This window comes from Sceloporus undulatus, chromosome 4 (genome assembly GCF_019175285.1).
Source record: "Sceloporus undulatus isolate JIND9_A2432 ecotype Alabama chromosome 4, SceUnd_v1.1, whole genome shotgun sequence".
NCBI classification, from domain to species: domain Eukaryota; kingdom Metazoa; phylum Chordata; class Lepidosauria; order Squamata; family Phrynosomatidae; genus Sceloporus; species Sceloporus undulatus.
Genome location: NC_056525.1, coordinates 119,362,069 through 119,376,782, shown reverse-complemented (window position 1 = coordinate 119,376,782; position 14,714 = coordinate 119,362,069). Strand labels below are relative to the sequence as shown.

General features: G+C 39.8%; 1 protein-coding gene across 1 annotated transcript in view; it reads left to right on the top strand.

Moving 5' to 3' along the window:
• HMCN1 (hemicentin 1) overlaps positions 1 to 14,714 on the top strand; it is a 275,643-nt gene that overhangs the window by 33,500 nt on the left and 227,429 nt on the right. Inside the window, 1 exon segment of the mRNA XM_042463441.1 lies at positions 11,867 to 11,937. Within this exon segment, the coding sequence (XP_042319375.1) occupies positions 11,867 to 11,937 (71 nt within the window).

Here is a 14,714-nt window from a genome sequence, read left to right as displayed (position 1 = left end):
ACTCTGTGTATGAGGGAACCAGTGAATATTTCTGTTGCCCTGCAAATAAAAATTGCACCCCTTAACATTAAATTCTCATTCAGTCCTCAAATTTCTTGCATTGCAGTAATTTAACACTAGAAACCTACCTAAGGCATCTAAAGAAAGGGGGTAACCAAGGGAATGTGAACATAGAAAATATAGGAATTCTAGGTGTGAATCATTTTTGGTGCCTCATGCTCTGCAGTGCCAGAAATTTGGGGATTGAAGGGGAAAATTCATTTGATAAAGGCAGATTTCTTACTGGGGGGACATTAATGCCCACATTCTGCTCCCCCTGTCATGCCCTCTCCTTTTGTCTAGCGTCAGTTTTAGTTTCTTCTAAATTTGGATTTTTTTCCAGTCTTAACTACATCCTTCTGTTTTCTACATCCTTAGCTGATTTTTTAAATAGAAAATGTGCACACATGCCTAATAATAATATACATTTCTATAACAATTTCCCCCTAGTATAATGCATTTTTACAGAGCTTGAAAAAATTACTTTTGGGACTAAAACTCCCAGTGTCCACAGCCAACATGATCAGTCATGGTGCTGATGAGAGACTCTGAGAGTTGCAGTCCAAAAGGTTAATTTTCCATACAGTATTTTCATGAATGTACACATTTTTGTACATATTTTAATATAATGCATTTTTGTACAATATTGTGATCAGAGTACTGGATCACCAGCTGTATCATAAGATTCAAAGAATTGTGAGTACAATTCCTTTAAAGTCCTCCATGGCTTGGGCCCAACGTACTTAAGGGATCGCCTCCTTCCGTATAATCTGCCCCTTGCACTCAGATCCTCCGGGAGGAATTTGTTGCAGTCCACAAAGACCAGATTGACGGCAACTTCCCAGAGGACCTTTTCCGCAATCGCTCCCACTTTATGGAATGGCCTGCTGGATGGGATCCATCAAATTACCAACCTAGAGAGCTTCCAGAAAGCTGTCAAGACGGATCTCTTCTGGCAGGCCTTCCTGGAATAGAACTTGGCCACGTAATGCTTCCCCCATAGACATATATAAGCGAAGACTCTGCCCACCGTTATTTTATTATTTTATTATTTTATTATTGTTTTTAGATTTTATCCTCTGTAATTTTAATGGATAGAATTGTTTAATCCTTTTTAAGGGGGGAGGGGAATTGTATATACCAGTGATGGAGAAACTTTTAGAGACCGAGTGCCCAAACTGCAACCCCAAACTCATTTATTTATCGCAATGTGCCGCATCCCTCTGGATTTCTAGTGACAAACTCTAGTGAACGCTGTGTTGGTATTATGGTGCATGTGCCCATAGAGAGGGCTCTGAGTGTCACCTCTGTCACATGTGCCATAGGTTCGCCACCACGGGTATATATTGTATTTTAAAAGGTTGTACGCTGCTTTGATTGTGGTAATAAAAAGCGGGATATAAATTAAAGTTTTATATTTATTATTATTACAATTGGCCCTCCACATTTGCAGTTTTAACCTTTGCAGATTTGATTATTTGTGGATTTGGTTATTATGTTCTCCATAGGAATCTGCAGGTCATTCAGTGTGAGTCTATGGCCAACTTCCACCAGAGGTCACTCTGGATCCCTAGAGAGAGCACTTCTCTAGGTATTTGTAGGTTCCCCTGCACAACTCTATGGTCAACTTCCAGTAAATGTTGACCATGGAGTTGCTCTGGAGAACCTAGAGATTCCTGGAGAGGTATTATTTCAGGAAGAAAAATGGCTTTTTATTTGTTTTTCCACTTTCATGGGGTTCCTGTGTCCTAACCGAACAAATGTGGGGGCTCACTTTGTATAGTGATTTGGGAGTTGTGAGTTAAACCATATAAGCTCAAACCTATTCCTCTTTTCTAGCTGTGTCTATCCTTTTTACATTGATATCCACTATTTCCATCATGGTATTCTTAATGGTGAAGAAAAGCTACTAAAGTAGATTTGGAAAGGTTTACGAAGATATGGAATAAAGGCTGAACTACGAGGTGAATTATTCAGCTTCCCACCTCTATTTTATCAAGTGGCAGGCCCTGTGAACCCTTGGGGTATTAGTGGACTAAAGAAAGAGGCTCAGGAGAAATTACCTCTCTTTCCAAGCTGACATCCTATATTGTTTGGTCGGTGGGACTGCCTTCCAAATATTTGATCATATGTTTGCCACCACAGCTTATTAGACTGAAGCAAACATGTAAAGTCGAAGGCTGAAGCAAACATGTTTGGGGTTTGGAATGTATTTTGTATCTCTCCTGGATGTGTGTAAGATGATTCCCTCCCCCAACTCTTTTTAAAAAACAGTATAATTAAACCCAGCTCTAAAGCTGGAGCCAAAAACATCTGAATAATCATAATGTTATGTAGGAAGAAATTTAATAGCTTATGACACATTTCTGACTATGAACCACTTGGTTAGAAGAACCTGATTTAAGTCAATTAATGATATTTAACCTTTAATGGGCTATGAGCAAAGCTTAGAAAGTGTAAGAAGAATTCAAAGATATAGCTGAGTTAGTCTGTAGAATCACTATGTAGAGATCTTGTAGCACCTTTGAGACTAATTGAAAGAAATAAGTTGGCAGCATGAGCTTTTGTAGACTTCAGTCTACTTCCAAAAGCATCTGAGGAAGTAGACTGAAGTCTATGAAAGCTCATGCTGCCAACTTCTTTCTTTCAGTTAGTTTGTAAGAAGAGTTGCACTTATATATATATATGTTTATTACTGTAGCAAGTGCATAGCACATCTCATTTAGTTTATCTGTAAAAACTTTGTGGGTAACACTGGAAGGAGAGACAAAGATGCACAGTGGGTGTTTGTTACACGTTTTCATTCATTGTTAGTGCAAAGTAATCCTACATCTCTGTGTAAAATGAACTGAATGAATTGTATTTGCATATATGTAATTGAATACTTTCTTCTTCATTTGATGGGAAAGCATTTTAGACTATACTAAGGGAGGGCATTTGACTGGTGGGCCAGCTGAGTAACCACTAAAATATAGTCAAATAATGGTTATGTGTTATTAAAACATTCATTAAAATAGTAACAAAACTTATGATAAGTTCATTAATGTACACCATTGAATCCAACTCTACTGCAGTATCATGGTGTGGGAAGTGACCCTGGGCTCTGTGATAATATAGCAGAAGCTCTCACAAATTTAAATGGGTTGCTCAGGCTTTGAATAAAGCCAAAGTGACAAACTGCATGTCTACTTTCTGCTCTCTGAAGTGACAAAGGGGCTCATCATGAGAAGGTTGGCCATGAATTGGCCATAGCAACTGTGAATACAATGATGGTGTGAAATATTTGCAATCTCATACAGCTTCAAGAGATTCAAAGGGTTTTGTTTTGAAGTGCTAGTTAGAAAAACCAGTTAGCAAACTGCTATTACAAAACAATGAAATTGTTTTTATTTCACAAAAGATTTTAAAAATATTATTTGAACAATGTTAGGTCAGATTTCTGTAAATGTCAGTTTAAAGTCAGAGGTGAAGGGCATAGATTTTTAAAAACAAACAAACATAGATTTAAAAAATGGAAATAAGTCGGGCCAGTATTATGTGATTGTGTGACTCTGTGTTATGTGCCTACAGGTTGTTTTTGACTAATGCTGACCCTAAGGCGATCCTATCATGGTTTTTCTTGGCAAGTTTCTTCAGAGGGGGTTTGCCATTGCCATCCTCTGAGGCTGAGAGAGTGTGACTTGCCCAAGGTCATCCAGTGGGTTTCCATGGCTGAGCCCAGATTCAAACCCTGGTCTCCAGAGTCATAGTCCAATGCTCAAACCACTACAGCATGCTGTTAATGGAGTCCAATCTGAATATTTATTCAGCTCTGTATCAACTGCCCAGTACCAGTAGTGTTTACTAATAACAAGTACCAAAGATAAAGAAAGATTCAGCAGTTAAAGTTACTGTAGCCCTTCCCAATTTGCAGAGGATCTGTTCCAGACCTGCCACCCCCGTGAAAATGGTGACTTGCAAATATTCGAGTCTCATTGAAAATAATGGTGTGCCTGCCTGAGCCATGTGCACGAGGTGCGCACAGGTGCACGCCACCATTTTATCCCTTCCCATTTGTCCCTCTTGTGAAGAGTGAGACCAAAGACTCCAAGTCCGCAAAAAAGGAGGGGCAAGCTTGCCCCTCACTCCTGGAACCTTCTTCCCCCAAAAGCAAGAGCCATCACTTCTTTAACCAGCTTCAAAACGGAGTTGAAAACCATCCTGTTCAGAGAAGCCTTCCCAGGCATTGTATAATTGTCGCTTACTATTTGATGTTCTTGTGGTGCCTGTTTATTGAACCATTTCCTGTATTGCTATGTACTGTATATGTATTATCCTACTTGAGAGTATGTATTTTCCCTGGAAAACAATTAACCATCCATTATGAAGCCTCTGCCTTGGTCCAGGCCTTGGAGGTAGAGAGGAACTGCTGGACCTCTTACCCTTTCCCTCCACTACTCCCTTCTCCTTCTGTGTTCATGTCTTTTTAGATTGTAAGCCCGAGGGCAGGGAATCGTGTAACTAAAAGATTGTATGTACAGCGCTGTGTAAATTTACAGCGCTTCATAAATAAAGGTTAATAATAATAATAATAATAAATTTTAGTAATAAAAATTGACCCAAAAGCCTAGGTCAACATATCCTTAGGTCAATTGCCTAGCCAGTCACACAGGCACAGCTTCAGGACGCTCCAGGGGTGTGAAATTTACACGTCACATGCTGCTGGAGTGCCCAAAAGCCACTCTGGGGTTGTGGCTGGGCCACTTAAAGTGGCTTTTTACCGACTCAAATATTTGGTCTGGCTCCAGGGAGGATTGAGGCTATGGCTCCAGAGCGACCAGTTCTGGGGTGGCCCCAATCTGCCCTTTTTGGGCAGTTTGCTCCACCCCAAGATTACTTTTTTACCTGTACTATTCACGAGCTAGATTTAGATATAGCTTTTATGTATATTTAGATTAAAGCCATTAGTAAACTTTTGTTTGAACTTCAAACTACTTGTGTTGTTTTTGGAGTGAGTCTCCATTCTTAGAGAAGCATAGTTAGACAAGGGCACACTTCTGCTACTCTGCTAATTTAAAGCTAGACTCTAACAGGCTTGGCTTTGGTATTTGTGATATTCAATATTTTTATTTCCTTACTAAAGGCTGAAACCTTAGGAAACTTAAATTATCCTACAGTTATGAGATGAATAACCAGCCAACATACGTCCTAGGGCAATGTAAGTATACATTGGAAATACCTATATAGGGGATGCAGAAGTATAAACTGGTAAAAAGGTGACAGTGCAATACTTACTGTTGCAAGCTGCCATTGTGGCCCACAGTTCTGCAGGTCAGAAGGGGATTTGTTGAGTCCAGTTTGTTGGCCAGTTCTTAACTTTTATTAATACTTGAGATACTAATAATTGTTAGCTGCCTAAACATCGGATAACTAGTATGACCTTGTTTTGCTGGCTATGGTCATGCATAATTGTGAATTTTTTAGGAATGCTGAGGAAACAGTAGAGGGAAACATTGCTTTGTTGGTATGTGTGTCCTTTGGGAAGTGGCTTTAATAGACTGTCAGGGCCAAGGAAGAGCTGGCAGGGCTTGGGCTATGAGAATTCTCTCACTACAGCACAGAAATTGTTATGCCTTTGCTGCTTAGATACAATCTCCTGGGATACTGGTGGGTTTTCATGGCATTTTCTGCATAGCATGATGGAAATGATCTAAGCAGTTAAAAATGTGTAGCAGAGTGCTTTTTTTAAAAAAGTGGTCTGTTCAGGAACACTAAAGACCTTGCTGAGAAACTTTCAAGAGTTGGTTTATACATGTGAGGATTGATACAAGTTCTGTTTCGCATTTATATGAAGAAAAAGGACAATAAAGTATTTCAGAGTATCTTGCCTCCTAACTGAAATGCTCCTGTTCAGCATCCATCAACCCATCCCGATAGCTACACAATGCAGAGTGAACCCTATTATTTGCCAGAGTGAAATAAACTGCTGCAGTCAACAGATGCTGAAGGGAGGAGCAATAGCACCCCTCCAGATGTTCCTCCTGCATCCTTCCGATTTCCCCCTTTCTTAGAGTACAGAGTTATATGTTCCATATATATTGTTCTATATTGCTTGGCATTTTCTTATCTGAAGTCCAACAGTCACTCTTCTAGAGAAACTGGGTCCTACCATGATAAAAACAAAAATGACCAAGGACTTATGTATGATTACAGTTATTCCTCTTATTGTACTTATCATTTATTAAAACCATAAAAACTATAGTAGTGTTGTTGGGAGTAAACAAAAATGAATAAAAATAATAATTCTACTAGTAATGTGAAACTGTAATAACACTGTTGTGCATAAATGTTCACTCTAACATAGCTGTAAAATGCAAGAATGGTGCGGTACATACCCGCCTGCAAAAGGCAGACTGGGTCCGCCTCTCTTTGTTGCGCAGCATTACAGCAGCAACCAAATGGCGCAGTACCGCTGTGCAGCAAAAAAGGAGTACTTAGATGCAGCTGAAACATCACCGATGCGTGCGATGTGTGGGTGGGCCCCTCATGTACTAGGGTTAGGGAGCGTGCGGTTGGTGTGCACTTCCCAACCTTAAAATCGGTGCCAGCACAGCGCAAAAGGCTGGTCTGTACTGCACCATAATCAATTTAAAAGTTGCCCTAAGTTGATTGGGAATTATTTTCATTATTGGGTATGGATGTAATTGTTAGTCCCAAATAGGGTAGACGTATAGAGTCAGGGTGAACTTGCCAAATCAGTACTTATCCAAGTGCTGTTGATACAGTGGCTCTACAATTGGATTTAATTCCTGTGTCCCATGCACTGGGACCACTGTGGTCAAGATCTTTTCTCCCTGCAAGCACTGAAATGAAATTCAACTGCCAGTCTAGTCAGTTTTTGTAAACGGAATGGAGGAGGCTGTCATCTTTTCCTTTGCTTCAGCTGGCAGAGAGTCTTGGGCCAGCTGTGGCAGTGCCATCCTTCTGGATGAGAGATGCTCAGGTAGGCCATCCAACCCTCCCTACCAGTGGCATCACAAGAGTTGGCATCACCCAGTGTGCTAACTCATGGTGTCACCCTCCTCCCATTGACCTCCTCCCAGACCACACCACACAGAATTCTTAGTAATGTTTTTTGTACTAATGTTACTCATAAATTGTAATTCCCAGATATCACTGAATGTGATGGTAACCGCTGTGACATAAACAACTAGCAAAATTAAAACTACACCTTTAAATTGCAATATGATATGCACGGCATAGATGTATTTACATGTGCACAGTTTTGTGTGGTTAAAGTGAAAATTTGTTAAGATGTGTTTTTTTCAAAAGAAAATTTTAAAATAATAAAAAATATTTAAAATTTTTAATTTAATTTTTTTTATTTCTAGGGAAAGAAAATTTATCTATTGGAGCCTCTACTTTCTCCTCCCACTAAGTCTCACTCCATTCACACCATCTCTTCAACATTTTAAAGGGATACAAGCAAATGCCATAGCTCATTTCTGCCAAAAGGCAGATATTTGGGAAGCAGTGGTGTCACCTGCCCTTAGTCACCTGGTACAGTATGAACCCCTTGCACCCCCTAGTGATGCCCCAGCCTCCCAACCCTGTCATTTCTCACTTTTTCCTCTGAATCAACCCTTAACATTCTGTTAAGGAGAAGAGCGTGCCTCCTTTACCTTTTACACAATAAATCCCCCCTCCTCCATTGTTCACAACTTCTGTAAATCCTGAACTTTCCTAAGTGTGCCTTTGGATTCTTGGTTGTCTCCATTGTATCTTCAGTCCTGTCAGCACACGGTTCCTAAATTCAGTATTGGACATTATTTATAACTGGACAAGTCAGTCCATGAAAGGCTGGTACTAAATGTGAAATACCAAATATGTAATCCCATTTGGAACTTTAGGCATATATTGATAAATGCAGGCAATCATATTTAAGTGACTATCAGTATTTAGCAGCATCCCTCTGAGTTTCAGGAAACATATTCAAAGGTATTCATGTTGGCCATGCAGCAAAATATTACAAAATCCAAAATTCACAAAACAGTGATAATTTTTAATTTTTAATTTTTTGTGGGTTTTTCGGGCTATGTGGCCATGTTCTAGCAGAGTTTCTTCCTGACCTTTCGCCAGCATCTGTGGCTGGCATCTTCAGAGAATGCTTTGCCTGGAAAAATTGGGTGTATATATACGGTGTGAGCCTGGGAATGCAGGAGTGATTTGCATGTGTATTGTTCTGTTTTAATGACTGGGCTCAGCCTGGGAGGCTAATGCAAAAGAGGATTACTGTCTGCTAACTGGTGATCATCTGCTGGGAAAGCCCCTGACTCTGAATGGTTTCCCATTTGCATTTGCTGAGTCCTAATTTTGCTATTCCTTAGGACTGGTAGCCAAATTTTGTTCACTTTAAGGGTTTTTTCTTTCTGTTTGAAATTGTCCAGGCCCAATTTTTCCAGGCAAAGCATTCTCTGAAGATGCCAGCCACAGATGCTGGTGAAACGTCAGAAAGAAACTCTGTTAGAACATGGCCACATAGCCTGAGAAACCCACAAAAAACTATGGATGCCGGTCATGAAAGCCTTCAACTTTACAGTGATAATTTTATCTGGCCAACCAAAATGCACAAAATACATCACACGAGCTTTTGAAGCTTCACTAGCTTCTTTATTAGGCAAAGTTGTTAAGAATCATACAGGAGAAGAAAAGTGATGATGATACATTTACAGGCCTACATTTTCTGGACCTTTGCCTGATGATGATCCCAGTGAAGCTTTGAAGTGAAGCTGCAATGTGGCAGTAGCCTGAGTCTGTCATCAGTCATGACAGAGGCTATTGCCACACTGAAGAAATAAAGCAGTTTGACACCAGTTTAACTGTCATGGTTCCATTCTGTGGAATCCTGGGAGTTGTGATTTCGTGAGGTATTCAGCCTGGTTTGTCAGAGAGCTCTGGTGCTTCACCAAACTTACAAATTGCAGGATTCCACAGGATGGAGCCAGGTGGTGTCAAACTGCTTTATTTCTGCAGTGTGGATACACCCTAAGAAGCCAGAATTCCAAATTCAAATGAGACACTATCCCTGTTCAAGAAGGATTGTGCTGGTAGCCAAAAGACACTTGAACAGAGAAAGTGCTAGCACTGGCTGTGCTCTCCTCTGATCTCCTCACATGATTATTTTTCAAGGGGAGAGCTTCCTTTATCCATGGAGGCTCACTGCACAACCCAGAGCACTTTAAAATCTGTGTTCTGGATCATGTGGAAAGCCTCCACAGATCCTTTCTTGATATAATTCCACCCATGTGAAGACAGAAGTGATGATGGAGGGAGTAGAACTTAACACTTTTTGGGTGTAGCTGTTTAGGCACCTTGAGTATGAGTGAATGAATTTTTTTTCTGTCCTGTTTAAGAACTGTCCTCAAAGTTTATTCTTCCCCAGATTCCAGTTTGTCTTCATTTTGACAAGAAATTGAAGATTTTCTAAAGTTAACTGTGCAAGCAGAGTACTCTGTAGTTTCAGCTTCCAGTTCTTTGTGGTCAGTTGAATCAAGATTTTATTTGGTTTTGAGCTTCATTGATTGCTGATCCTGGAAGAGTCCAGTGTTAGTTTCTTAGCGGCCACCCACTTCATTTGGAGCATGTTTTGTTGATGCCTTGCTTTGTTATGATCATTAGCAAGGGTTCATTTGCAAACATTGCAAATGCCACAATAGCATCTGTGAAATACATATGCATTCAAAGTGATTAAAAAAAAAATAACCAGATTAACTGCTCTCACGTTCTTCCACCCAAATGACACACAAAGTCCTCAAAATGTACCAAGATACTTCAAAGTGGCTGTGTTATTGTTGTTGTCAGTTTATTGAGATAGAGGTTTATTTATTGAGATCATTTCCTGTTTGTTTATTACTGAGGAGTATTGGTTTCCAATTTATTTTTTGGGTGGAAGGGATCAGCATTCTTATGGGCTGTCAAATCTATTGGCAGATAGTTTTCTGCAGTAGTGTTTGGTCAGTTGCTTAGGGACCAGCCTAAACACCATCTTGGTTGTGTTAACGTCAGTTTTGTGGTTTTTCATTTTCGAAAGACAAGGCTTAGTTCAGTAACATGCAAGTATGGCTTAGGAAAAAAAAATCTTCCATATGCAATCAATTCGGTATTTTTGAAAAAGAGATTTTAAAATTCCCAAAGCTAATTTTGACCTTTGATATTTATTCTTTTGTTTTGCAACCAAAGAATAAAGTTTTAGGGTTCATCAGTGTCAACGTTACAAGTTAATGACATATTGAAATCTGGTGCAGAAAATAAAACCGGGGGCTTAGGTACTTTGGATGTTTCCAGACAACACTAGTGTTATCAATCAAAAGGCACTGTGTAGGTATTCCATTCCCTCTTCTTAATGTATATTTTCTGTTAAGATAAAAAAAAAAACAGTGCAAAGATACAGGAGGGATAAAAATGAAAGTCACAGTCATATGCCCCACTCCATTAAAGTTCCTTGTTTGAGACAGGGCCACTATTACTATTACTATTTATTTACGGTCTTTGACCAAAATATCTCAAAATTACCGTATATAAACATTATCAATAAAAGCACTCTTACAAAAAAACACACACAACAACAATGAATAAAAACAAATTAAAACCCAAATGCACATGTATACAGGAAGCAGCAGGGCCACTGAAAAGTAAAACTTTTATGTTCGGTAGCCATACTAGCCCAAATTCTGATTTTTCATGTCAAACAGAATTGACCCCTTAGAGCAATGGTAAGTCAGTGGGACTACTCTAGTTTGGTGTAACAATCGGATTTAGGCCACAGAGTTCAGTCGAACTTTTAATTTATATGTTCACCTGCAATTTTTAACTTTTTTATAACTACCTATTACATATAGTAGATTTAAGGGATGCCATTTTCTTTACTGTTCCCTATCATTAACCAATGTAAGACATCTGTTGGCAAGCCCCCCCCCCCCCCAAACATCAGGGAAGAAACATGTTTTGCAGTTGTTAGATACTATTTAGTTAGTATCAATTTATGGCAACTGTATGAGTGAGAGTCCAAGCTCATCAACAGCCCTGCTCAGGTCTTGCAAACTCAGGGCCATGGCTTCCTTGACTGAGTCAATCTATCTGTGCTGTGGTTTTTCTCTTTTCCTACTTTACTGACCATTATCATCTTTTCCAATGAGTCACATCCAATTATGGTACGACTAAAGAATAACGGTTGTTGTTGTGTGCCTTCATGTTGTTTCTAACTTTTGGTGGCCCTATGGTAAACCTACCACAGTGTTTTCATGGCCAGATTTGGTCAGAGGTGATTTGTCTTCATCTGAGGCTGAGGGAGAGTGACTTACCTGAGGTTACCAAATAATTCAAAACATATCAATATTGGCTTATCAGGGTTTGAAAACATACTTCTGATTCTTGTCTAACTCTACACTTTTAAAGGTCTGTTTCCCACAAACCTCTGTCCAAAGTCAGAATTCTTGAACATATGGGATCTTTGCCACTTATTTGTTTGTGGGTCATCATGATGTACACTGAATTACCTGATGTCATCTGCAAATAAAATTTAGGCAGCCATATTTCATTTTTCAAGGATTCAACTGGATAAAATGAAAAAAAATATTTTAAAAATTAAAGCATATTACCAATCATACTTATTTTTTCACTGTTGCAACTTTTTTTTTATTCATCTGCCTAAATGGGACATTATTTCAGAACAAGGCAATCTGACAAGTCATCATTTATAGACAATCTGCAAATTAACTTGTTTCATGTCAAATCCCATGATCCTCCAGAAACGTCCCCCGGAGACTAACGTATTCTCTTTTTCTTTCAGAAATTGGTCCAGTAACAATTACCACAGATCCAAAGAAATTTCAGTATGAACTCAGGGAGCTCTATGTTCAGGTGAGTGGGGCCTCCTTACTTTATAAACTCAAGCTGAGCACTGAGAAAGTGGAATTTCAGAACATTCACTCCGAATGCTTCCCCATGTGTGTTTTAAACACTGTTTGTATATGCTCTTTCTTTCTTTCTTTCTTTCTTTCTTTCTTTCTTTCATTTATTAAAACACTCTAAAGCCTCCATTCTTACACATATGAAGGCAGAATTCAAATATAGTTAAAACAATGCAATAAAGTTAATCAATAAAAACTTGAATTCATGTAAGCAAAACAAAGAAGATGAAAAAAGATAAAGACCAGATCAACCAGAAAATATGCCTTTGAATCCAAAAAAAAAGGTTTGGTCTGGTGCTAAACAGTTGCAGTGCTGACACAGTCATATGGGGAAGGCTTTCTCTGTAGCTTGCACACAGAAAACTACATCCAGTTGTTTCTTTCAACTAGAGTGGACTCATTGAAATAATGGCATACTTAAACAAGTAGCACTGATTCAGTTGGTCTGCTCTGTTTGGAACTGACATTGGATATACCCAGGGTACTTTGAGAAATGGCTTCTCTTATGATGTTGAGCCATGCCTACAGACTAATACATGATGAGAAAGGTTTAATAATAGTTTATTTTCCTCAATGTTTCATATACCTGGGGAGTGTTTTAAATAGGGGAACTTTAAAACTTGTGACCGATGAGTGATCTTAAGTGTCAATTTCACCATTGACTCTGATGCCAATCGAGTCTGAAGTCAATTCCGGCCTTTCAGCTTCTCTGCACATTTTTATCTAATGTTTTTCTTACTTTTTTATGGAATTTCAAAAGCACCTAAGGAAATTATTGAACTGGCAAAGGATGTCCCAAAATTATATCATAAGTTATGTGTGCCTCAGGGTAAACCACGTATATATTTAAGGCATAATTTCTGTATATTCAAGGCATAACTGAATGTGGAACATAAACAACTCTTACAAACTGTGAAACCCTGAAACAGAAAACCCCAATATTTACTGGAAGTATTGAGCAATCTGGAGGAGTCCTTAGATAACCCAGGTGCTCATTTCTAATGTGAAAATAATAATACTGTTGAGGAGTGGCAGTTATATCTACTGAAGTACTACTCAAAGCATAAGTTAGTACCAGTGGCATCATTAGGGTGGTGCAGGGGATGCGGAATGCATCGGGTGACACCCCAGAGGGAGTGTCGATGAAGTGCTACACCTGGACTTGCACAGCTACTGGGCGAGCAAAAAAGGGTGCTTTCCTGCTCATCCAGAAGCCACACGGACCATCCAGAGGCTGCAGTGATGCCCCCCTCAGTAGTGGTGACTGGTAGGAGGACAGTGACTTCCACGTCTGGTGTGAAGGCCTGTCCAGTGGTGGGGCAGTTGCCAAGATCTTCAGAGTCCAGTGTGGCTGCAGCTGCACCAGACCCTGAAGGCCTTTCCCGGGGGCAGTTGCTCTAGATGCCACAGCATCTAGAAAAACCAAAACCAAAAACAAAACAAACGGGAGAGGCTAGAAGTGCACTTCTGGTTTTGAAAAGCTCAGTGCTTTGGAATTCTGGGAATGGTAGTTTGTTATGGACCCAGAGTGGAGCTACCATTCCTAGAATTCCATAACATTGATCTATGGCAGTTAAAGTGGTGTCAAACCAGATTATTTCTGCAGTGCAGATGCAGCCTCTGTGGCATGCCACAGCACCACAGCACTCCCCCAGCCACAGTTTGGCCAGGGAGAGAGCAAGGCAGTTCCCCCATTGCACCTGGTGACACACCAATCTTAGCAATGCCACTGTTTGGCACTGCTGGCAAAATTTAGTTCTAGTGGGCAACTGACAAGGAATTGTGTAGAGAAGGAAGGAAGGAGCAAAGGAATATATTTTCCATTGTCTGTACAATGAATCAATTGTTGGAGGGAGAGACAACTTCTTCTAAGCCAGAGGTGGCAACTGTGGCCAGTTTTCTACTCTGGGACCCTCTTGAGGACTCATGGACTGCAGAAAATGTGAAAAACCAAAACCAAAATAAAGCAAACGGGAGAGGCTAGAAGCGCACTTCTGGTTTTGAAAAGCTCAGTGCTTTGGAATTCTGGGAATGGTAGTTTGTTATGGACCCAGAGTGGAGCTACCATTCCTAGAATTCCATAACATTGATCTATGGCAGTTAAAGTGGTGTCAAACCAGATTATTTCTGCAGTGCGGATGCAGCCTCTGTTTCCTTTCAGCCAGCAAATCTCTGAGGCCTTCTGCTGACAAGTGTTTGAGGGCTGAGTGTATGCAGGCTACATTGTTGGGTGAGGTGGGGGGGTTGTTTCACATGCATATTCTGAAGATTACACAAAGAAAGTCAATTGCTACCATTCTTCTGCCTGCTATCCAAATAAACCAAATCATTGTGATTGACGGGAGAGTTAAACACACTACAAAGAAATGTTAAGCTCTCCAAATTAAATTGAGTGAGACAGAAAATTGGGGGATTTATTATTATTTTAAAACGATTTTTTTGGCGGCCTTTGTGTGTCTGAAGGACAGGTTTTCCTTTTCAGAGATTTGTGAAACGGAGGTGGGAGAGAGAACAAAAGAGAAACAGGGCTTAATAGAAAAGGCACAGCAACATAACGTTTGTGGCAAAAAGGCAGATTTATGCTGCAGGGGAGCAGAAAAAACATGTTTTTCATTAGTCAAAGAGAAGAAGAATTAATGCCATAATGTAATATTGCCAGAATACTGAGGCAGTAGAACAATTTTCCAAAGGCGGTTTTTGAGTAGTCTTCACTGCTGAAATCATGGT